The 25,581-nt window shown below is 35.9% G+C and overlaps 1 protein-coding gene across 1 annotated transcript; it reads right to left on the minus strand.

The window, feature by feature from the left end:
- Positions 1-13,958: 13,958 nt before the first annotated feature.
- Positions 13,959-20,010, minus strand: LOC138309825 (von Willebrand factor A domain-containing protein 5A-like). The gene is given in 9 exon segments (XM_069251054.1): positions 13,959-14,094; positions 15,078-15,204; positions 15,402-15,506; positions 16,125-16,239; positions 16,536-16,699; positions 18,187-18,319; positions 18,321-18,410; positions 18,891-19,093; positions 19,750-20,010. Coding segments are annotated over 9 exon segments (1,104 nt in total). The 5' UTR covers positions 19,796-20,010; the 3' UTR covers positions 13,959-13,973.
- Between the last annotated feature and the right edge of the window lie 5,571 nt (positions 20,011-25,581).

The following is a 25,581-nucleotide window of genomic DNA, read 5'->3' on the forward strand; positions in this document are numbered from 1 at the left end:
CTTTTCTTAAAATTTACACCACAAAACAAATCGCCATGATTATGTTTTGAAATAAATCTCCCTTATGTTGTTATTTGTTTTGTGTAATAACGCTGACAAACGGTTAACACTAGTTTGACGTCATCACTGGTTCATATTTCTTAATTCATAATTCTGCTGAGGAAATTTTATAAAAATGAAACATGGAATATCTCTTGAATTAAGCACAGAAAATTTTTCAATGATTATTTTACGGTAACTGCAAAAGCGTTTTCTAGGCACACCCGAAATTTAAGGATTCTTTTAGTTGGGAAAGTGAATCTGTTCAACTTAGTTTAAATTTGTGTCAAACTGCATAAATTATAAAAGTAGAAATAGAACTTATGTTCCCTCTACTGTATATAACAGAGATCATTCCAATATTTCCGGATTAGATTGAGCAAACAGATTGTATCATATACATAGAGATTAACTCCTACTTTACATTGTACTCGTCAGGGTTGACACAATTACCATAGTACATTGATGAACTTACATAGATCGTAATGGTAAGGAATAGGTCTACTACAAACTTGTATAAACACTTGAAGATAGAGCTAACAAATATTCCTAAATTCCAATCTACAAACTACTTTATCAGTTACCTTTAACACAATCCAGTATCCATGCTCGGATCTAGATATATTATGATAACAAAGGAATTAATAACAATTAAATGTTTTAACTGTTATCGGGTAAAGTCTATGGCGAATCGTTAGGGTAATACAATTTATCACTTGATACATGTTTATACAATCTGACTGTAAATGCCCGTATTCTTGGTATATTGTTGAGTTCCCATATTAGAAGGATCTGTTCTGATGTCGTAAAATAGTAACATTTTTGCTACTTGTTAGATCTACGTTTATCTCGATATACCCGGTAAATCGTTCTCTAGACTTACCAAATACTTCGAAATATCATTGCACTGCCAATTATAAATAAAATTGTAGTTTTTAGGAAGTTCAATCTGTAACACAGAAAAAACACGGAAATAATTCCTTATGCGAAACATTTTTGCTCGTGGTGCGCTCACAACAAAAAACAATGAGAATCGATGACAGGAATATCGTGAGCAAAGTGTGACAAATTTCACTCACTGTCCTTTCTCTCTAGGGTTCTGGGAGGACATCCATGCCCAAAGCCTTCTTCTCTATCATTTCCCAAACGTGTCCTTTTCAGAGCCTAACTTTCTTCTGTATACCAGGCCACACATAAGGGCGTCGCCCAGACGGATTTATCGCGGTAAGAATAGCGTAATTAGTATAAAGACAGCGCACACCTAAATGCAGTTGTCCAGACTGTCGTATCCTGTAAGAATGGAGTAATTAAAATATAGACAGCCACACATAAAGGCTTTAGCCCCAACTGATGTATCCTGTAAGAATAGAGATAAATTATGTAACAGACAGGCCACACCTAAAGACTGTTGTCCAGACCGACGTATCCTGTAAGAATGGAGTAATAATATATTGACAGGCCACAACTAAATCGTTCGCCCAGACCTGACGTATCCTGTAAGAATGGAGCAGTCATTATAGAATAGAACAGGACCACACCTGAAGCTGTTGCCCAGACTTGACGTATCCCAGTAAGAATAGAGTAAATAATATAATAGAACATTACCACAACCCTAAAGCTTGCTCGCCGCAGACTGATGTATCCTGTTAAGAATTGGAGAAGTAATTATATATAGACAGACCCACACCTAAAGCTAGTCACCACAGACTGATGTATCCTGTAAGAATGGAGTAATTATAAATGTGACAGACCACCACCTAAAGCTGTCGCCCTAGACTGATGTATCCTTGTAAGAAGTAGAGTAAATTTATATCTAATACAGACTGACCACACCTACAATCTGTCCGCCCAGACTGATGTATCATGTAAGAATAGAGTAAAGTTAAGATAGACATGCCAACAACATAAATCTGTCGCCCCAACTGATGTATCATGTTAGAAATAGAGTAATTATATATAGACAGGCCACACCTAAATCTGTCGCCCAGACTGATGTATCCTGTAAGAATGGAGTAATTATATATAGACAGGCCACACCTAAATCTGCGTCATTAATTGACTGATGTATCCTGTAAGAATGAAATAATTATATATAGACAGGCCACACCTAAAGCTGTCGCCCAGACTGATGTATCCTGTAAGAATGGAGTAATTATATATAGACAGGCCACACCTAAATCTGTCGCCCAGACTGATGTATCCTGTAAGAATGGAGTAATTATATATAGACAGGCCACACCTAAAGCTGTCGCCCAGACTGATGTATCCTGTAAGAATAGAGTAATTATATATAGACAGGCCACACCTAAATCTGTGAAAGACTGATGTATCCTGTAAGTATAATATGACAGGCCACACCTAAATCTGTCGCCCAGACTGATTTATCCTGTAAATGGAGTAATTATATATAGACAGGCCACACCTAAAGCTGTCGCCCAGACTGATGTATCCTGTAAGAATGGAGTAATTATATATAGACAGGACACAATAAAGCTGTCGCCCAGACTGATGTATCCTGTAAGAATGGAGTAATTATATATAGGACAGGCCACAACTAAATCTGTCGCCCAGACTGATGTATCCTGTAAGAATGGAGTAAATTATATTATATAGATACACACCTAAATTGTCGCCCTGAACCTGACTGATGTGTCCTGTAAGAATAGAGTAATTAATATGAGTGTAGACATAATAATCAGACAAAATGACCCTTTCCTTCTAATGTAATCCATGTATGTTTAAACATGACGAACCGTAATGTAATTTGAATTAATCGGAGAAAAAGGTTAAAATGCATGAACATAAAAATTTATTAAAATTTGGATACAGGAATTCAAATCTGTATAAATTTTATTCATTTAAACATTAAAATTCAGTGTGAATTTTGATAGACAAAAAAGATGGTTAATGGTAACAGTTTAGTAAATAATGTAAAAAATCAGGATGTCGGGTTTGCTAAAAGTGGTCGGTTGTTTTTAGACAATCATTATGATGACATGCATCATTTAGAACAATCCCATATTGCCATAGTTTTTATAGTCAAAATTCTATATAATGTCAAAAAAGTTGGAAAAATGCGTATGATTATGCGTCATTATTTGACGGATTTCATATTAACAATAAAAATATTTTATTAATCCAATAAAAAATATGTATTTGACATCGAAAACAAAAAAGTGTGTTCAGGCATTGTAAAGGTAATAAACAACAAAATGAATCGCCGGTCGGGGCTAAAACCGGGGGCTTTCCTCAAGAATGTTCGGGAATTCTTTTTTCCATAGTTACGTCAGTCATGAGTATGTGTACATTTCAATCTCGCCTAAATATACAGAATATCTGATAGTTAGAGAACAATTCTGGGAGCGTCTAAGCGAACAATTTAAAAGGTCATGTACAGGATTCCAGAAACAAAAATATTACAGGTAGCCTATCCGCACAGTATCATCAGCTTTACCCCTGTCTTTGTATTCAAAATAGGCCTACACACGTACACGTACATACAAAACACTTGACTGTCTATCAAGAAGACATTATGAAGAATTTAGTCTATATCGCGTTCGTAGACCGATACATACATGACAAACATTCAGCAGCTCAACAGCCATTCATACCATAATATAGGCTACAGCACAGAAACTTTCCTCTGTTGAAAAATCAAATATGGCGGCTCTTTTTCACTTCGGACCGCATCACTACCATGACAACGATACATACCGGTAGTCGTTCCGCCTCGTGTTATCTCAATTTTTATTCGAAATAGACATCTCGATAACGTATTTGATTTGAAAAAAAAAAAACATCTATTTTAAAATAATAGAAAGCTGTCATTGTAATATTTCAAACCAAAACTGCAGCTGTAAAACATTCACCAATGGTTCTATATCTTCGGTCATCCTGACTACCGCAATTACCCAGCTTAGCAACCGAGATCGCTTTAAATTATCACGAACATAAAAAGGGACTTATTTATCATAGATTCAGTGTTTTCATTGCGTAAAAGGTGGTATGAAACGCATTGGGATACAGGCATATTCTAAATGTAGCGATACATCTTGTACCACATTATACTGACAAAAGAACCAGTCGTCCCTGCTCGTTATATGCATGACGCTTCACAGGAGCAAAAACTACCACTTAATATATAGATGTTCTCGGAGCCAGATACAAAACTAATAGGTCAATACTTACAAGATGTATCTGAAGGTTATGATTTTAGGAAAACTTCACTTTAATATAGTGCTCCAGCAAGTTTCACGATCCAGTACCAAACTCCCGTCAAATTTCTGTAGATCTATCAACGTTCCATGACACCTGATGTTCGGCCATGTGTCAATGGAAAGATGTGAAAACTGCACCCCTTGTGCCCCAAGATGTGCAAGACTACCAAACAACACTCCCTCTTCATGATTCCGTGTAACTGTATACTCTGCTTGGCAGGGCTGCAGGTAGACTGATAGTTCCCAAGCCATATCGCCGAAAGTCTGCAAGATAGTTTTTTGCCTTGGAGGTTGTTACCTTTCGCAATAAAAATTACGAAAATTTAAGACCAATAAAATACATAAAAACATACAATTGAACACGTTATGAATCCGTTAGCAGCCCCCCTACTTATAAAGTTATTAAAAACATCAGAAAATAAAAATATGTGGAGCTATGCACAATGTATTTATTCCTTGTGACTTTACATTTGTATATGACAAAAAACAGTGATGTCCATATTTTAGTTACTATACAAATGTAAAAAAAAAAAACAGTTTCAATTAGGGCCGCGGTGGCCGAAGTGGATAAGATGTCTCGACACCTCTGTAGTCGCGAGTTTCGAATCCCAAGATCGAGCATTTGTCAGGTACTGACCGCTGGTCGGAGGTTTTTCTCCGGATACTGCGGTTTTTCATCCACCAACAAACCTGACACGTCCTTACATTACCCTGGCTGTTAATAGGACGTTATAAACTAATAAAGTGAGGTGCAATTACAATATAGTTTAATACGCTACAGTAAAATAGAAATACACCTTTATTTATCAAATACACTCAACTTCCAAAAGATCTGTTACGCCGTACAGTTTTACAAATATACATATAGTACGTAATATGTAAACCTTGTTAATACAGTCATTAACTTATATCATTAAACAACTTATTTATCCTTCTCCAAATAAAGAGAATGTAATTTTTTCGGGAGTTTTCTCAGAGATAAACAGATAGCACTTATTTTTACATATGTAGCAATACTTTTAGAGGACAGTGTATGTATCGAGATGCCATTATAGTGACATTGACAACGGTACAATTTTCCTACCTTAACATGACCAATCGGACGTTGCATTCCGCTTAAAAACCTTGAACATTAATAATTACAATATAAAGAATAGAATGTAAAAATTTTAAAGATTGAATATGAAGTACAATTTCAGCAGAACTCAATAAGTAATTAATAGTGAATAATGTACAATTAATCTCAACTTCCGAAAAAGATTCTCTCTTTGGGGCACTGAAAATATTTATATGTTATAAATTGTAAAATACACGACCTACATAGATTCATACTGTTGAAATGAATAACAAGGAACCAAGTGTCAGCGCCACAACGTACCTTCGTCCTCCTGCAAATGTATATTAATTTAACATGGTGTTAACAGAGTAAAAATACCGTCGAGAATTAGCTTTTTATTCGCGAAATTAGAAAGTAGTACAATCCGAGGTCAATCTTCCGAGTTAATTTTAAATAATACCCGTGAAAACAACGGATTAAATTACACATACATTTTGGTGGAGACAAGTAAATATGTGTATTTTAATCCATCATAAAATACTCATACTTTTGTGAGACTACCACCAAACAGTATGTGTAATTTAATCCAACTCCTTTTAGTCCTGAATTTTCCCTGTGCACACATGTGTACATGCACGACAGAATGGAGAGTCCACTTTGGTGTTTCAAAACTAAAAACAATAATACCGGGCAAGATTTTGTCAAAATACAAACAATGTAAGAAATGGTTAAAATGACGTTCCATTGTACCCATAAAAATGCGGATGGAATAATAATTCACAAATGACTGTGAACTTAATAGGTCCAGTAACATGTGAGCGCACGATACATACATTCTGTAACCATTGATTCTAGGTTGGGGGACCAACATTCTGTTTAGAGATGAATTACGTAGGCAGACTTTATACAAGAAATACATGGACAGAGACTATAACAACAATAAAATTCAGGTACATTGATATTGTATATAAAACAAAAATGGGATCTATACTATTTTAATAACCGGATAAAGTATATCAACTCACAAAATAGTATACATATGTATACCTTTATGTAGAATAACCATACACAAATTGTATCAACCTAACCCGTCATGTTGCTAATAAATACAATAGAGTTGTTTAAAAGCATCATCGGCTTCTCTGACATCTGAAGCTGTCCCCTACACCATCATCCCTGCGTTATTCGATATGAAATTGTCCTAATACCTTTGTAATCATATAAATTGTTTTATTAATTTTATAGACAGTAATCACAATGATGAAATTAACTTCATGAACGAGTAATACACATGTGATCGGAGTATGAATACATATATTTTATACCATAGTAGTATGATAAACAATTCTCATACACCACCTAATTCTTAACGTTTTTTATGGTCTTGGTAACTTATAAGTTTAAATTACTAAGTTCATGGGTTCCAGGTTTCTGATTTCTTATGTCAGCTTATACACAGGAGATATATGATAGTTGACAAAATGGTCCAATATAACATAAGTTATATGAAAAAAAAAAATAACCAGCCATGTTGCCTAATAGAATACAGTAGACTATAGCCATCGTAGCGACATCTGAAGCTGCCCCTACACCGTAATCGCTGTGGTGTGTGCCGTTACACTGGTAATAGGAAAAGGTGAGGGAGCAATAGCTCTATAGAGGAGACCGAGTAGTTAACAGCCGAATTTACAAATACAGTAGGATCATCCTCCCTCTAAAAGACACCTGGAACATACTATATACATGGCCCCTACCTATGGAAACCCAAATTTACAGCATAATACCCAGATATAATTGAAGAGTGAATCAAATGGGGTATCAATCCTCTAAATTTCGTTTTACCCCTTTATTGAGTCAATGCAACAAAAACCTAACGATCCTTTTTTGAACTAATATACAACAGAAATTGTAAAAAATATACACTTGTAATGCAAATTTTAAGTAACTTATATTGTATAATATCAATGCATAATTAAGCTTGGGTGGACATCGGAATTATATATAGAAGTTGCTACAAATCAACAAGAAAATATAGGTAGATTGTTAACATAATATACGATAAGATTAGTCAAATTTTGTCCACAATTTTATGCTGACCAAAGACATATCTTATCCAATTATCCAAGACGAAATTATTCTGAGAGCTCCTGCAATCTATTTCGTCCCTTAAATTCAAGGATTCTGGATGTATGAATACTATTAGTAACATCATCAGTACGTGTCCCATTGTTGGATGGTGTCAGATCCTTTAGTAAAACGCAGTGAGAATAAGGATCGGTGTTTTAGTAAGATTAATATCTCATTTTTTTCATTTTCAAGAATCAGCACGATCAGTTTTTATCATCATTGATCATTACGTCAACACAGATTACCATCCTTTATAAAATTAAAGTGTACATATGAAAAGATTTAATGAAACGATTTGCTTCCGCTCGCTTACGTAGGCAAAAAAGTCAACTTTCTTCAACAGTATAACCCATTTTGTAAAATCTCGTATAAATGAATCTAGCACATGTTGGGAAACTGAAAACTCGTTGAAACTTTGTTGCAGGATCCAATTAATACTGTAACCAGTTATATTTCTCAGTTCTGCACGCGTTATTCAAAACCAATTCACTTGATTATCACCCCGTGTTTAGAGAGAGACATATGTGGTCTAGCCTTCTTAAATATAGTTATCAATTGTTTGACCTGGGATAAATTTGTCGACTGATTTTGGCTCCTCGTGGTTTTAAACGTTATTAGAATTCTACCGAAGTAAATCTGTAAATATTTGACAAATAGTATTTTTCGCAAACTATAACAAGAGCAGACGAATTAGTAGTTTCCTTCAGTTACAAAATATACTTACTTTACACAATTACCCGCCATCGGAAAGTTTGAGCTTCTAATCTTATTTTAAGATACAAATATCAAAAATAATTAATTGCATCCCGAAAAAATCCGTAGCACTATGTTTTATATGAAATGATATTATATAATGATATTATTTTTGTGTTAATTAGACATATATAATACATGATGATTAAACACCAATTATAGTTTAAATGATGAGTAACTTTATGCTCTGTCGGCGTTGTATTTTCTAATTTAACTAAAGTAATTAGGATATGTCGCACTCACTATGTTTCACCATTACCTTGCCGATCGTCGACATTCATTCATTATCATTATTCACACTTATTACCACAATCTATGTCCTACAGGTGTACTGCGGCATCTGTATAAAGCTGTAAATATGTCACACACTATGTTTCACCGTTACCATTACTTCGGCAATCTTTGGCATTTATTCATTATCATTATTCACACTTATTATAGATACTTATTTAGAGCCATTAGGATATATGTACCAGACACAATGAATAAACATGGTGACACGGACTTTTCTGTTATCCTTTTGGCAGAACCATTGGACCTTTCAATAAAATACGTACCCTCGTTCCACACGGTATACCACTGTCTAAATGACGTCTTTGTACTAGTCTACCTCCGTCCACAAGTTCCTTCTTGTCTTTGTCCACACCAACAAATGCCGTGTACCGAGACACAACGTTTGCCCACATACTGAGAAGTGTTATCTCCCCTTTCTTACTATCATCACCTGTAAATATTTAATTAGTTATAAGAAGTAAAAATGTATGTCTTTATGGTTATATGAAGATTTTTTCATCAAGTTATATGACAATCTAAATAAAAAAACTGGGTTCTAATACGACAGTGCATCCGACAATTTCAGATTGTCATACATTTGTATATTTATAATTTGTGTGCGGAAATTACATTGTTCTAAAAAAGTTTAGATAAAAACGTTTTCAGTTCTTGGCCCTTTTAGGATTTATATAGAGAATCTTACATGAGTGTCTATGTAATATGAAATGTTTCAAACGAATTCAATAATTTAATACAATTATTTATCCAGTCCTATTAACTCCTGTTCACGGACATATAAGCACAGCTTTAAATTTCGTCTCTATATCAAACTGACTCTCCGGTATTTATGACACTGCCGTGTGACATGGCTGAACGGGTCCGTCGTGTGATACATATATTTTAAAACATTCGGGTTTCCATAATTTCAATCGCATCGCTTTATTATATTTGCAATCTGATTAAAATACCGATCCTAATTATCACTACGTTTGTTGAACAGAGTGGGTATAAGGATATGTCATTAATCAAATTGTCCTATCCGTGTCCTATACACACGAAACTGCCACATCGTGTGGACTATTGATGTTGTGTGTGCCACAAAACATTGTTGTTTTGATTCTTTGTTTGACTCATTGTACTGCTTGGTAGGCTCAAATATAAGGTATTGTGGTAATACTGCCAAAGTTTATTTTCAGCTTTTATTTAATGTTGGCAACATAGTGAATAACATATTAAATGTTTTTTCTCAACTTGCTAGTATGACAATTATGGCACATATAACTTCAATGACGTCACTAACTTTTATTACATCTCGTGTACCATATAGTTACCTGTTGTCTCGAAGTCCTTTATCTGGGTCTTTGCTGCAAGACGATGGACAGGAAATGACTCGTCGGGTTCGACCACAGACAAGAGGTCAAAGTTCAGGGTGTAGTGTATTGAATTTTCCTTACCAATGTCACCTTTCAGAACTACTGAACATTGAGTGTCCTTAACAAACAATAATCAAATAATAGATAATTAAAAATCAAAATAATTCAGACAATTTATGGTTTTCTAAAATGATAAATCACAGGTATGTATTTATATAGAGATTGAACGGTGTTTTGATTGCGTTAAAAGTGGTATGAATGCAATTGGATACAGACACATTAAATGCAGCGCGTTCAATATATATATATACATCAATAAGTCTACTTTTACATGTTTGTCATCAGATTTAAAACGGTGTTCGTTACTACGTTGGATAACTACGGTAGTCGGGATGACCGAAGATATAGTTCCGATTGTTGAAAGTTGTAGCTTGATTTGAAATATAACAATGACGCCATTCAAATCTTTTCAAAATGAGGTTTTTTTCAAACTTTAAAATTTGATAATATACCAATAATATCCATTTTGAGAAAAAATGAAGATGACTGAGGTGGGACGACTATCTGTATCGTTATCAGTGTAGTGATGCGGTCCGAAGTGGAGCGCCATATTTCATTTTTTCAACCGAGAAAATGTAGGCTACTGTAATATAGCCTACTGTCCGTTGAACTGCAGAATGCATGTCATGGATGTATCGGTCTACGTAAGTCATAACATTTACTTGTACGGAGGATATATATAAGCGTTTGTATGGTGTATGTAAGCCTATTTTGAGTGTAATCACGGAGGAAAAAGCCGATGATACTGTTTCGGATGATGTATTTTTTTATGGGAACCTGTCCGTGAAACTAATGTTTGATTAGAATAGTTCTCCTAGAATAGTTCTCCGGTGTTCTGTATAAATTAATGAGAGGAATTACCATATACGTATACCGATGTATCTATGGAATTCCCCTGAGGAAAGCACCCGGTTGTTGCCCCGACCAGCGATTAATTTAGTTGTTTATTACTTTTAAAATGCTTTGAACACATATTCTGTTTTGATGTCAAATACATATTTAATTGGATCTTATAACATCTCTTTATTGCTATTTTGAAATCCGTCAACTTATGACGTGGAAACTTTGTTTACATTTCAATGTAAAATCTCCTACTGTCAGCTGAGTACTGACATAATATTGTCTGTGCCGCCTAAGGATCAGTCTTGAGACCAATATTAAACCGAAAACCAATTTTTGTTATAAATTCAAAACAAGTCTGTCATATTTAAAAAGGTAGAATATACCAATTAAAATTAATTTAGATTATCATAGGACGCAATATCTTATCCAAGCGTAGACAAGCAGTTCGATCCTGCACTGTGTTTGCATTCATACGTTATTGCAATTACGCTAATTTGAACGCAACGCAAACTCTCATTGACTATATAGGGCTTATGTAAATATCACAAAAGGACACAAATATAGTGTATGGTGAGAAATAGTCAAATTTATATTACATTAAAAGAGAACAGATTGTTAGTGTAAATAGCTACTTCGCTGTAGCATGCTGCCACTAAAGCGACAGAACATTCTACCCAGTAACCTATTCCGTCTTTGCATGTGACATAGTTCGCTCTCTTGCGGTAGGTGTCCATTGTGACGCCATTATTGTGTTAGCGCAATTCACGTCGTTTTCTCAGAAAAGTGTGATGTTACGCTAGTAAACACGTGACGTCACAATCAATACCTACTAAATACAGAATAACCAGTGGTCAACCTCCCTTGCTGATAGTTAGTGTAAATATACTTCTCAAAATGTTTATACAAATATAATGCTACTTCGCTGTACTATTCTATCGCTACACCGAGAAGAACTTTCTACCCAGAAACATATAACCAGTGGTCAAGCTCACTTGCATACCATTTTCTCAGTCAAGGTGTCGAATATAAAGAGTTTGTCAAAAATCCAAACAACAAACCCAATACACACATCAGTCTCAATGTATAGTAGTCCGAAATATTCTGCCATAACCTAGATTTTTATATTACTCTTGAACCCGTCGTACTTCTGATAGACAGAAAAAAGGGAGGAAATTACCTCAGTTAGGTTTTCCACTCCATTGATCAGGGCATAAGTGATAACTTTCTGTCCTTTGAATACAACTGGAGCCTGTTGGGGAATATTGATAGCTGTGCAGCTTGGTTGAAGATTCCATTCTAGATTTAGGTTGGTTACCGGCTGCTGCATGGCATGATTCAGAACAGTCATAACCTGTTAATATAATTAAACATTGATTGACAAGTTTGTCATGGACGCAAGTGTGTATGAGCTGAAGCATCAGATTTATTTGTGATGAAGTGTAAGAACATTCCTCGGGACTGGGCAGACTACCAAGTATTTACATCTGGGCCAGGAATGTAATTCAGTCTTTGTAATAGCAACCGGGGTAACAACGATTGAATGTTATAAAGTACTCGGTAAGAGATATTAGCAAGTAAAGTGGAACATTAAATCAACATTCTATGTTTATTTAAGGATTAAAGAATCCATGTAACAAAACTTTATCCTTTGATAAAACCACCAGAAAGGGACAACTATACTTAAGGATTAAAGTGTCTTTTAGTGGTTCTATTGAATTATAAATTCAAGTAGGGTTAATGTATGTATTTCATAAAAGTTCTTTTCGAGCGACATATATTGTCAGCTTGGTATGTCATCGTACCTCTATGCTTATAGTGGTAATTATTTTACATGATATCTGATTGTATGTTATGTTTTGTTAAGTTGAACTCGTTATCTACATATTCACCTTGTTCTTAGTTTCTCCTTGTCTGTAACAAAAGTGGCCAACCCATTGGTAACCTTAGCAACATTCCTCACGAGTGATGTGGATGCTCCTTTTCCAATGCCAAAGGTAAAGATTCTGAAATTAAATCAAACAAAATATAGAATGAAGAGAGAAAGTGAGCATAATTCAAATGATGGTTCCAGCATTGCAAACATAGTTCAGTTATAGGATGGAGAATCGTTAACAAACAACTTCACTGTCACAGACCTTGTATTGTCGGCATTCTTCCTCGCCAGTGTGATGACTTGGTTGGTGTTGGATACGCCTCCATCCGTCAGCAGGAACACCTTCACGAATCCAGTTGAACATGAGAGTGTTAGTATACGCTAATAGTCTGTGAGGGGGCACTCGATTGGTCAAAACGGCATTCATAAACATTAGATGATTATTCTTACTTAGGTCTTTAGGAAGTTAATTCAAAAGACTGCATAGAGGTTTGATATTTCACAAATTTGGCTTAAACCTAGAAAACCAAATTCATGGTTGGTGTTGGATACGCGTCCATCCGTCAACAGGAACACCTTCAATTATCAAGTATTATATACTTAAAGTCTTTGAAGATCAAACCGCCTTGGATGTTCTGATTTTAGACTGAATTTCTTGATTATCGTGATAGAATTACCATATCGCCAGTTATTTCCACGTTTAAAAATTTTTGTAATATTCACTTGAATATGAAAATAAAATTGTAACAAATTAAAATGATTCTACAAACCGTTCTTAATAAGAAATATGATTAACTCATCACTTAACATAAAGCAGCGGATTCAATTTTTGAACATCAAAATTACGAAATTCTTATTCGTTTGGTTCTTTTTGTGCGTTTATTGTCAGATATAGGCGTTTTGTTTAATGAAGATTAAAATTAATGCATTAGCAACTGGAACAGTAGTTTCAGAGATTCCAAAACTAAATTGATAAGACCACTTACCTGTCGAACTGTGGCTGTATGAAGTGGCTGAAAAAGGAAAATCTAAAATCAGAACCCGCTCAACTTGATGAGATCATGCTAAGGGTAACTCCAGAAAGTATGTAATATGTATGCCAGGAATTGTTTAATGTAACCCATTTCGAATGAGTTTTTGCGCAAAATTATACGCTAATTAGAAACTATTTAATATTAATTTATTACATCAGTATTGGTTCATTATGTTTTTGCCCGTTGTCAGTATCATGTGACCGCAAGTTGCTCCATCATTACCAAGAAATGTTCCACGATTAATTGACACTAGCTGTTCAGAGGCCGTTTATCCAATTAAACAAACCACAAATATATCCACGTATCATCATATTGTTGTACTACTTACCTGGGCATATAAAGAGATTCCAAAGGTTGCAGTATTTCTGTACCGCCAAGGTTAGCGTCCAAACCTTTCTGTAGTACAAGTGCTTCCTCTAAACTGGTTTCGTCATATTTCATAGAACTATCATTAAATGTTAAAATTTTTTTATTATTATAAAACAATTGTAGAAAACTGATTTGATATATCAGAATGTTCGGCCATTCTATCATCTCATTACAAAAGCTATTTCCAAATAAAAATCGATATCTGTAAAAAAAAAACCCAAAAAAAACAAAAACAAAAAATCATTCGGACCTGCGATTAAATTTCGTATAATTCACGGTTTTATTAGGTTTCTCAAACATATACACGTGTTGCAGCAAAAACTAAAAATACTTTTAAAGTGTTTTGACTCCGAAATAAAATTATTTTGGAAAAGTCGTTAGGCATGGCAAGTTTAGTGATCTCACCACAAAAACAACAAAACAACAAATGTTGCTTGACAGTTATGTAGGCGGACGTTACACATTGTCAGTTTAATATACCTTACTGTTATAATGAATTTTGAAATTTGTAGCAATTCCTACTATTCATTCATGGAATACACAATTTCCCATTTCTGTATCAATGGCAACATTCTTAAATGCTACGAAAATCACGAAGCCTTTTCCAAAACAAGAACAAATTTCATTTCCCAAGTAATTAATGGAGATTTGTCGGAGTTGGGAGTCTTGGGGCCAGTTCCGTTACAACAAATAACATCACGCAGGATGTCACTCTTTCAATGTTTCCTTATCACTTTCAACATACTCCGATATCATATTACATACCCTTTAACACATTGCATTCAAAATTCATAAAGGTATATATCTATATATTCATAATTTAGCTTAATATATCAATAATATAAATTCATTTTTCCTAATATGGGAAATGAAATATAAAATATATAAAAATCAACAACAAATCACATTCGTTCATTACTTTCATTTTTTTCAAATATCCTCTCCTCTGGTACAAAACTTACTGGCACTTACCTTGACATAACCCATATAAACAATTCATTACAGGATATATCCTGTATCAATTACAATAACGTTAAAGGCTCTATGAACGTCACTTACCTTGTGAACCACCACTTAAATGAACTCCCAAAAGCTACCACATTAAAGAAGCATCCTACAGGCAGGCTTTTGAGTAGGAGTAGAACGGTTTCTTTAGCCTTCGCGATTTGATCTCCTCTCATGCTCCCTAGCAAGGAAAATGTGGACAGGTCATCGACAACGTTTTCATTACTGAGGTATTCCAGGGATTTCTGTACTCTAAACTCTCAATGTATATCCTGCATGTAAGATGTATAATAGGATAGACTATTTACACTGTATTCAGATTCATTCAAGTGTTGCTACAAATTTCCAAATACAAAATATAATCGATAGAGTTTATACCTGAGCAGTCTATAACGAAGACAAATTCTGCTTCTGTCAGTTCTGGTACTGATCTTAAGTCGGGCAGGAAGTCCATCATAACAACGTCACTTTTCAGGAACCCTTCTGTAAACAATGAAAACAGTAACCAAGATCGACATAACGTTCTTGCACATGTCGTTGAGATTCAGGACTATTTTCAAAGACACGTATTTGGTAAAAACGACACATCAAATTATCAAGAATAAACTTAAAAAAAAAAAACGTTACGGGGATATAAAAACAGATCCGACTGAACTATAAATAAACCGTGATGTTATATCACGATAACTCAATCTGTTTCCGTGAAAATCCTAAATTTTGAGGGTCTATTTATATCAGCCATTCAAGGGTGATGTTACAAACGCTGTCGTCAAATATTACGTGTTTTAATAACATTCATTTTAAGCCAATTAGAAACCTCGTTACGATTAAGGGAAACATAATAATTGTTTTAATCCACGTAGTCGTCCAAAACACGCACACTCTCACTACTGGTATATACTCCACATATCACACACAGGGGAGACAACCCTTATATCATACACACGGGAGACAACCCTTATATCATACACAACGGGAGATAACCCTTATATCATACAAACAATCCAAAACGTCGTGTACAGAATGTATACAGGATGAAATGAAACTGATATCTTTAAAAAAGCTATAAAGTTTATATCAAGAAAAGCCTATTAAATTTACCTTTGCTGTTTTGGCCTTTCTCCAAAATAACCGTCGGTTGAAAAACATCTTCATATTCCAGAGTCAGGGAAAGGTCATGGTCGAATTTGAATTTTGTGGCATCGTCAAGGGTTACCTGTAACGTTACGCCGTATGTAATTTGTTGCTAATCTGAATATATGTATATCCAAATCACTTCGCCGAGATGATATATACGAGACATTGATATGGTTTAGTTATGCATGCTCTTGAAGCCAGATCAGATCGTATTTTTTCATAACAATGAAATTATTATAGTTAAACCGGCACTACGGTATCAACATAGTCACGCGAATTGTTCAGGGCTCTCAACCTTTTTCAGAAGATTTAACGAAATTTACAATACCTTGGCAATAAACCTATGTTGAAACCATGTTGATAATTAAATCTTACATTTGCTGACTTTTTGTCCTCTGCCAAGTCCACTTTCAGCATGTCCATCTTTGGTACAATTGCTTTTATCAAATGTTGACCTTCGACCTTAGTCACAAATCGCATCTGGTACTGAATGTCTGTATATTGAATGGCGTCAGAGGAGGGAGGGGACATCTCGAAACCTGTCAAATTCAAAATCGATAACACTTATACAGATAACAAATGTTCTATCTGAAAATCGGCGACATAAATCATTATATAAATGTGTATGTTATTCACGTGATTATAAATGTTTCATTTGCATATACTGTTTGTAAACTTTCTTTTGCGTTAGTTTTACCTCACTCAACAGTTATGAAACAGGAACCACGAATTGAGATGGTATATTTGTGTGATAACGACATGCACATTTAAAACGTTCATTAGATGTAAATTAATACCTGTAAGGTTCTAATCTATCAAAATTTTATTTTTCCAGTTTTAAGTAAAACAAAACCTTAATGTAGACCCGCGAAAATAATCAGACAAAATGGGAAACAATATACAATATACCGTATTCGCAATAACTACCGCCCCTAACCCTATCAAATTGGAAACAATATACAATTTACCGCATTTGCCGTAATTATCGTCCCTACCTCTTTAAAATGAGAACAATAAACAATATACCGTATTCACCGTAATTACCGCCCCTAAACCTATAAAATGGGAAACAATAAATATACCGTATTCGCTGTAATTACCACCCCTACCCCTAAAAAATGGGAAACAATATATATAAGATACCGTATATACCGTAATTGCCACCTATACCTCTATAAAATGGGAAAAATTGTACAATGTACCGTTTTCGCTGTAATAACCCCTCATACCCCTATAAAATGGAAAGCAATATACAATATACCGTATTCGTCGTAATTATCACTTCAACCCCTATAAAATGGGAAACAATATAAAATATATGGTATTCAACCCGCCCCAATCCCTATAAAATGGGAAACAATATCCAATTTACCGTATTCGCCATAATTTCCGCCCCTACCCCTATAAAATGGGTAACACTATGCAATATGCCATGTTCGCCTTAATTACCGCCCCGATCCCTATAAAATCGGAGACAATATAACGTATTCGCCATAATTACCGCCCCTACCCTATAAAATAGGATACAATATACCGTATTCGCCGTAATTACCGCCCCTACCCCTATAAAATGGGAAACAATTTACAATATACCGTATTCGCCGTATTTACCGCCACTACTCCTATGAAATGGGAAACATTATACACAATTCTGTATTTGGCGTAATTACCGCCCCTACCCCTATAAGAGCTTCTCCATTTTTCTGAAGAAGGTTTGAAGTTGTATAAACGCCACATAACATTGATTTAACAATGTTTAGAACATGTGATGCCTCTAACATTAGCATTGTTTCCCATGTTGCATGAGCTTGCGAGTGTTTTACATATGAATCACGACATGATAATACGCCTCAGATTAATGTACCATGAGTACAGAAATATGTATAATATAGCTGACCTTATTCGTCCACAAGTTACATTTTGGTTCATTAATAAGCCACGAGCGCTTATTACGGCGAATACGGTATTTGTTAAAACATTTCTAATAATGATTTGAAATCTAATGGTTTAAATCTTTGAGCCTTACCCGGAGGAGTGTATCTCGGGTTAAGAACCGTAGGTAATGTGAAGGTCACAATCCCTTCACTGTCGGTGGTCAGCTCTGTGACGTAGGAAAAGGTTAACGTGGCAGCTCCGTGAGGCGGTAGATTGCCGAGTTTTACACTCAAACACGTCCCCGGATGTATCAGACTCGGAGAGCAACATGGCCGTGTGACCAGTTTTAAGAGCATCCTTATAGGTTTCTCTGGCCTGGAAAGAAATCAACGTAATACTTCATTACCAGGACAATATGTAAATGTATTGTTGATTTCTCGTCTAGAATGCCTAATAAACAATGCAAACACATTCACGTAAACAATGTGTGATGTGCTAAATGGATGATAAAAATGTGTTATAGCAATTATTTGATTTTTAAACAAATAGTTTCGATATCATTAGTTTTCTAATTTGGCACAAAAGGAATTATGAATGGAGCTGCGATAACATATATATATAAAGCGTAATCATAATTTTTTTTTACAAATGTCCGATGGTAATGTTCTTGTTTTCTGTTTAGTTTGAACAGTTAATAAATAACACAGTGACAAAACAACCAATCACGACTATGTTATGTATGTCATTATTTTATGCGAATTTTGCTTCAACCAAAAATCCTATACATACAAAATCGAACACATGTCTCTGTACAATGATTTTTCTTTCTACATTATCCTTAGACATAATGTGCACCTGTTCTTTGTCCTGACATTCCGCGATGATGTGACGGCCGTCGATATCAGCCTCGAACTGATACACAGCCGACCGGTCGTCGATCGGGAACACAAACACCGTCTCCATGGCAGCCTCCCTTTGGTTCTCATAGGTCAAGGTCGATTGGACGTTGGCAACGAACCCCTTGATCGTCACATCAACTCCTACCGACTTTAGGGGTACTACGAAAATAAATGGCTGCTATATAGATATCAATTTATAACGCAACTTTGTCAGCTCAGATTCCTTTTAAAGAAGCCTATAAACATCTAAATTATCTAAATAGCGGTTTTATTGTATTTATGTTTCCCTATATATATCATATTGTCATACAAAAAATTATAGATAAAATAAGAATGAAAAAAAATTGAAATGAAATTGGAAATATTCGACATGTAAAATTGTTAGGGAACAAAATAAGAAAAAAACGTGACCAGATAACAAGTGCAAATTTGTTTTCTGTGTGTTGATTAAGGGGTGGAGTGTCTTAAATTTATATTGAATCTGTAACATATTGTGAGTACATATGTGTACACGGTTAGGATAACTTCCTTGTCCCATATACATGTTTAACAATACAATCCTACCCGTCACACATTCTAGCCGTAGTCTATCGTAACTTCCGCATTGATGTATATATATAACAACTACAGCTACAAAAACCCCACACACCAATATAATTTACATAATATTTTAACGATGTGATCAATATATAGATTCCAGTGATTATCATTTCTCTAAAATACGGTAGATTTTAACCTTATTTGGCTTGTAACATTTAATGCTACCCTGATGTCAATCCTACCTGGTTTAGATCCCGGTAGAACAATTGCCTTACCTTGAGAGCCTGCTCCTACTTCATGTTGTATCCTAAGACCGTACATTGTCTCCGCTACTGTAACACTCCACCAATATACTTTGGTTATTACCAATACTAGTGCGGTATCTGTAGTTATTACTGGCTGTTGACAGTGAGCTATCACGATGTATCACGTCAACATGTCATGGTCGTTTTAGCCACCTACTTAGCATTTTACCATCCGTGTTGATAAGGGTATTTCCACAGAACACTAACTAATCCAGTCGTTATCGTGATGTTTCCTCTTTTTCGTTAAATTTAATCGCAATGCAAATATTATGTTTCAAGAAAACATCGACAGCAGCGTAATTGTTCACCCTGTTCAATCCAATAACGTATGAAGAAAGCAGATATGTCTTGTACATATCCAAATTAACCAGGTGAGAGATACAGACTATAACCCCTCAACCCCCGCTCACCCCCTCCATCAATCCCCTCACCCCCTCATTAACCCCCTCACCCCCACCTCCCTCTCTCCCGTCTTTTTATATAGAGTTTCTTCGACTGAGAGATAATTTGAGCTCTACTTAGTTTACGTTTAACATTACTTGAATACACGGGTGTTCCGTATTGAAAATTATCATTATTCTTCGGTTTGGAGGTCTTCAAATATATTTGACGTTGGTCGTAGAACATGTAGAAATACAGGTGGGCTTTCATGATGTTAGTTTAGAGCTACATCGTTGTCTCCATCAGTTCAAGAAATCTTACATAAATTATGTATAACGATAATAATAAAATCTACAATGGTAGGATTCAATTTCATTATTTATATTTTGAATCAATCAAACGTAGGAAGTGCAGCCTCGGACGATCCTCATAAATTACGAACAGACCCTGAGCTACATGTGGATATAATGTATTGTTGTGCTACTAGCAATATGTCGTTTTGGTTAAGCTTATCCAGCTCAAAGACTCTTGTTGTGATGTCATATCTTAACATTTGCATGCCACGGATATGTTCCAAATACAAATGTGATGTGCCTGTTGTAGCAAACAACTCAGCGTTGCCGACATATAATGTTATCATTGTGAAACAAAACAAAACAAAACTACATTATACACCATTGCATATATATCATACACAAGGAAGAATTGCCTAGAGAGATACGGTAGTATCATTAACAGGATATTTTTCCACAATTTACACACGTACATGTATAAATGTGTTCAAACCTATTTTGATACATGTTCCTCATCGTATTATCGCTACTGAAAACACTAAGAGTTTCTGATATGGACCATCATATTGTAAAAAATGCATTTTTACTATGTAAATAGCAGTATTTTATGTATATTGATATTATTAATGACAATATTTATTGTCAAGAGTGCATAAGAATCTTTGATTCTAGAGTTGTAAAGTTTGTATTTTTAATACTGAGTTGAGATACTCTGATACTGTGATAATTGAGCTGTCACTATAGACAGTACAGTGTTAGATGTAAAACGAGCATGCTTGCTCATTATTGTTTACTAAAGAGTTTTCCACATGTTTTATTATCGCTGTTTATATGTTTTTACCTTTAAAGTCTGGTTTAACTGTAAGTCCGGTGTATGAGTCGTCTAAAACGAGCGAGAAAGCTAATATTTTGCCAGAGAGTGTGCACGTTGCGTGAAAGTATGGGAGCCGCCATCTTTGTGCACAGTAGCAGTGCACAGTAGCGACCTCTCCGACCTATTGAACTGCCTCGGGGTCATTTGAGTGTGAGTGTGTATCCAATGTGTATTGGAGTATTGGAATGTGGGATCGTTGGATGTATGGGGTGTATTGGAAATATTGGATTCGGATCGGAGAGAGAATGACGGTACGAAAGAGTTGTGAGAGCGGTTAATATAAAATATAGATATGTAATAGTTTATTTAATACTTATTTTTCATACAAGTGCCATTGGAGATCGTAGGATTTTTATAAGTTCAACGGGTACTACGTTCCGATCGTTGGGTGGGACACCGTTACTCCCGTCAGAATCCGCCGGGAACGGGTGTTTCCCGGCGATCTCGTGCGTTGCCTAGTTGTACTTATATTATATTGGATAGGCGTAGGGATCGTATGGGGATATGGGAAGTTAGTTGCCAGCAGATTTTAGAGGATAAGGCTGTGTTTTTATTTTCGCTGCCGTCAGCTTATACACATTTGGATTGTTCCAAAACCGTATAGCTGTCTGGTATGCTCTAGCTAGGTAAAGGGAAGCAACTCGTAGGAATAATGGGGATGGACGGGAGATTTTTCATACTTTAATAATATTATACTAGCTATTCTTATAGCTTTTATAGGAGATTGTCAGGAGTTGGACTTATCAAATTTATATCAGTCTAGAATAATGTATTGAGCCTTAGTGTACAGTTTATATCTTTTATCTATTGTTGATACTTCTATATCCTATAGAGTTGGTACATAATAGTTCCTTATATTGCAATATTTAGTAGTTATATTCCTTGGCACTTGGTTCATGTCTGTTTTATCAGTTTTATAGTAAAGATAGGTAAAGGCCTTGTTGTTTTGTCCTCTACATATATCAGAAAGTTCTGATATCCAGAGGTCAAGTTAAGGTCTATGTAATAGTTCAAATTGTCCATTATAGTTCTTATCCATAACATATATTTATGAGAGTATCTCGAGTGTGTCTGATATTATAATTGTTAACTTGTCAATTGTCATTATGTCTATCTGTCAGTGAATGAATAAACGGTAACCGTAAAGGTGTGCGTAAACTGAATCTTTGATTCCTAGTTCTTTATGGTTAATAACTAGTCTGTACTCAGGTACATTTAGATCGGTTTGGAAATACCTATAATTTCCTGGGGGTTTGTCAAGTCAATTAAATAGTACGTGCTCCATATGTAAAGGGGTTGAGCCAGGGGCGAAAACCGTTACATATTTTTGGGGGCTTGTCCGGGATTCAATATTTTAACATCCATTGAGTCCAGTGATTCGAACCATTGTCCAGCATCAAGATGCCAGGCAGAACTAGACAACAACTGAGAGCACGCGATTCATCAATTGAAGATACTCACTCAGAGTCTGAGTGCACAGAGACAGATAGCGACGTTGATGGACAACACTTGTATCTAGACACAGTTGAAAATGTACATCTACATGAAGCACAGAATAACAGTGGATTGGATCACACCTCCACTTCTGACAGAGCTGATATTACCATAGTTAGACAGTCTACTCCACTTCGCTCTAGAGGCAGCCGATCGAGGACAACTCCAGTCCCAAAGGATGTCAATCAAAATACTGTACACGGTGATCAGGCAACCGTATCCTCCAGTTTCATCAGTATAATGAAGGGAGCTTTCCAGGACATGACATCAACTCTAGTGACCGCAGTTAGGGAAGCTATTAATGGGAGACCAGAAACACCAGCTTTACAATCTGGTTCAAGTAATGAATATACAAGGCGTAACTCTCCAACAGAAGAATCAGCACCAAGACGACGTTCCAATCAGTGGGGAATAAACAGAAAAATACCTACCGCTTCTTCATCAAGAAGCAGTAGCGAATCTGAGGTTGAACAAGAACCCAAAAGACATAGGCGAAGACATTCCAGAGCTAATGTGAAGCTACCAGTTTTCACTGGGAAAGAAAAATGGGAAGTGTGGTTTAACCGTTTGAAGCTGTATCTTCACTCCAGGGATGGTCTAACGCAGATAAATTGGAAGAAACTCTTACCAAGACTCCAGGGAGATGCAGGGGATTTTGCATTTGGACAGCTACGCCCTGAGACTTTAGGAAGCTATCCTCAGCTTATTAGAGAACTTAAGAACCGTTTTGATGTGGTAGAGACAACCAAAGTCTACAAAACCAAATTTGAAAACAGAGTACAGAACAATGAAGAAACTGTAGAAAGATATGCCAGTGAATTGAAGAGATTGTATGATAAAGGGTATAAGCACCGATCACCTGAAACTAGACGTGAAGATTTACTTCGGAGATTTTACATTGGGTTGCTGAATGACAAGGCAAGAATACATGTAGAACTCAACAAAGATCCCAGTAATATCGATGAGGCAGTGGCTCTCGTAGTTCAATATGAGGAGACCGTGCAATATCCTAAAGGAAGAGATGGACGGAAGAAGCCGACCAGGCAGATTCAGCAAGCACCTAAAACAGATAAAGAAAATACATGTCAATCTAAAGGTCAAAAGCCAAGGTCACCAGTGAAACAAGGTCAAGGTGAATTGATAACAATGACAAAGGGAGACTTACAAAATATAATACAGGAGATGAAGAAAACCACTCAAGCTCAAGAATATAACAAAAGAAAGGATGGTGATCAACCTAGAGATATCAAATGCTATGCATGTGGAGGTCAAGGTCATTTTGCTAGGAATTGTCCTGTCAGTGACAACAGAAGTAGGCCAGGATTCAGAACTCATACAAATCTTAATCCTAGGGCTAAACCATACTTACCGAGAGAAACAGACGGAAAAGTTGCTTCAGAGAGATCATCACATCAGCAGCACAGTCGACAAGAAGCTTTAAACTAGAGAGGGTTGACTCAGTAGGCCAGGAGGAGACCCACCAGAAAAGTGAAGGCCAACAATCTATGGACGACCTGAAAAAAACTTGTGAGACAACACTTAAGAGAAAACATGGAGAATCAAACATAATTTGGGCGTCAAGTACTAAGGAGTGATGGCGTGTATGTTAGGGGTAAGGTCCAGGGGACCAAGGTGATGTTCACAGCAGACACCGGTGCTGCTCGAACTGTACTTTCAAATAGGGTATATGAGAAGATACCAGATGAGAGGAAACCTACCCTGATTCCTTCGGACATGTTGACAGGTGTCAGTGGAGAACCACTAAGAGAGCAAGGCAGAGCAGAATTTGACATTCAATTAGGCCAACTTAAATTCAGGAAAGAATTAGTTGTAGCTGAAATAGAGGATGAAGGTTTACTGGGGCTGGATGTTCTTATGAAAGGAGAGGAAGGACCAGCAGATATTAAACTCAGTGAAGGTATCCTAAAATTGAATGGTGAAGAAATAGCCTGCATTCAGGTTGGATGTCCACAGCCGCTGCGGAAGGTTACAGCTGCTGAAGATGATGAAGTGCCTGGAGGTTGTGAGAGGATCATTAATGTTTATGTAGACAGATTTGAAACAGATGATGAATTATCTAATCAAGACTGTATAATCGAGCAATCTGAAGACTTTTCAGAAAGATATCCATTATTGATGTCAGCCTCTCTAGCCGATATAAAAGAAAATGTTACCTCTAAAGTACGCCTTATGAATCCTTTTGATGAAACAGTGAAGATTAAACAAAATGCTGTAATAGGTCAAGCAGAGTTTATAGACGACTGTTGTGAAGTGCTGAAGGAGGAAGATGTAGAACAAAGAAATAACTTTACGGGAATTAGGAGAATTAAACTTACAGAGACTAGACGAGATCAGAAACTCGAGAAGCTAAGACAAACCAAGGTGACGACAGTAGAACGAAAACCAAAAGCTGTACCAACACATCTAGAAGAACTGTATCAGTCAGCCAGTAACGGAAGACCGCCAGAAGAAAAACAACAAATAGCCAGCTTCCTAAATAAATTTAAAGATAGTTTCTCAAAAGACGAGACAGATCTGGGTATTACACATCTGATAGAACACACTATAGAGACAGGCAGTGCTAGACCGATAAAGCAACGTCCTCGTCGAGTCCCTCATGCTTTTGCAGACAAAGAGCAGGAAGCTATTCAACAGATGGAATCACAAGGAATAATCAGAAAATCAACATCACCATGGGCAAGCCCTATTGTGCTTGTAAAGAAGAAGAATGGTAAAGTCAGACCTTGTGTTGATTACAGA

The sequence above is a fragment of the Argopecten irradians genome, chromosome 15, assembly GCF_041381155.1.
Source record: "Argopecten irradians isolate NY chromosome 15, Ai_NY, whole genome shotgun sequence".
NCBI lineage: Eukaryota > Metazoa > Mollusca > Bivalvia > Pectinida > Pectinidae > Argopecten > Argopecten irradians.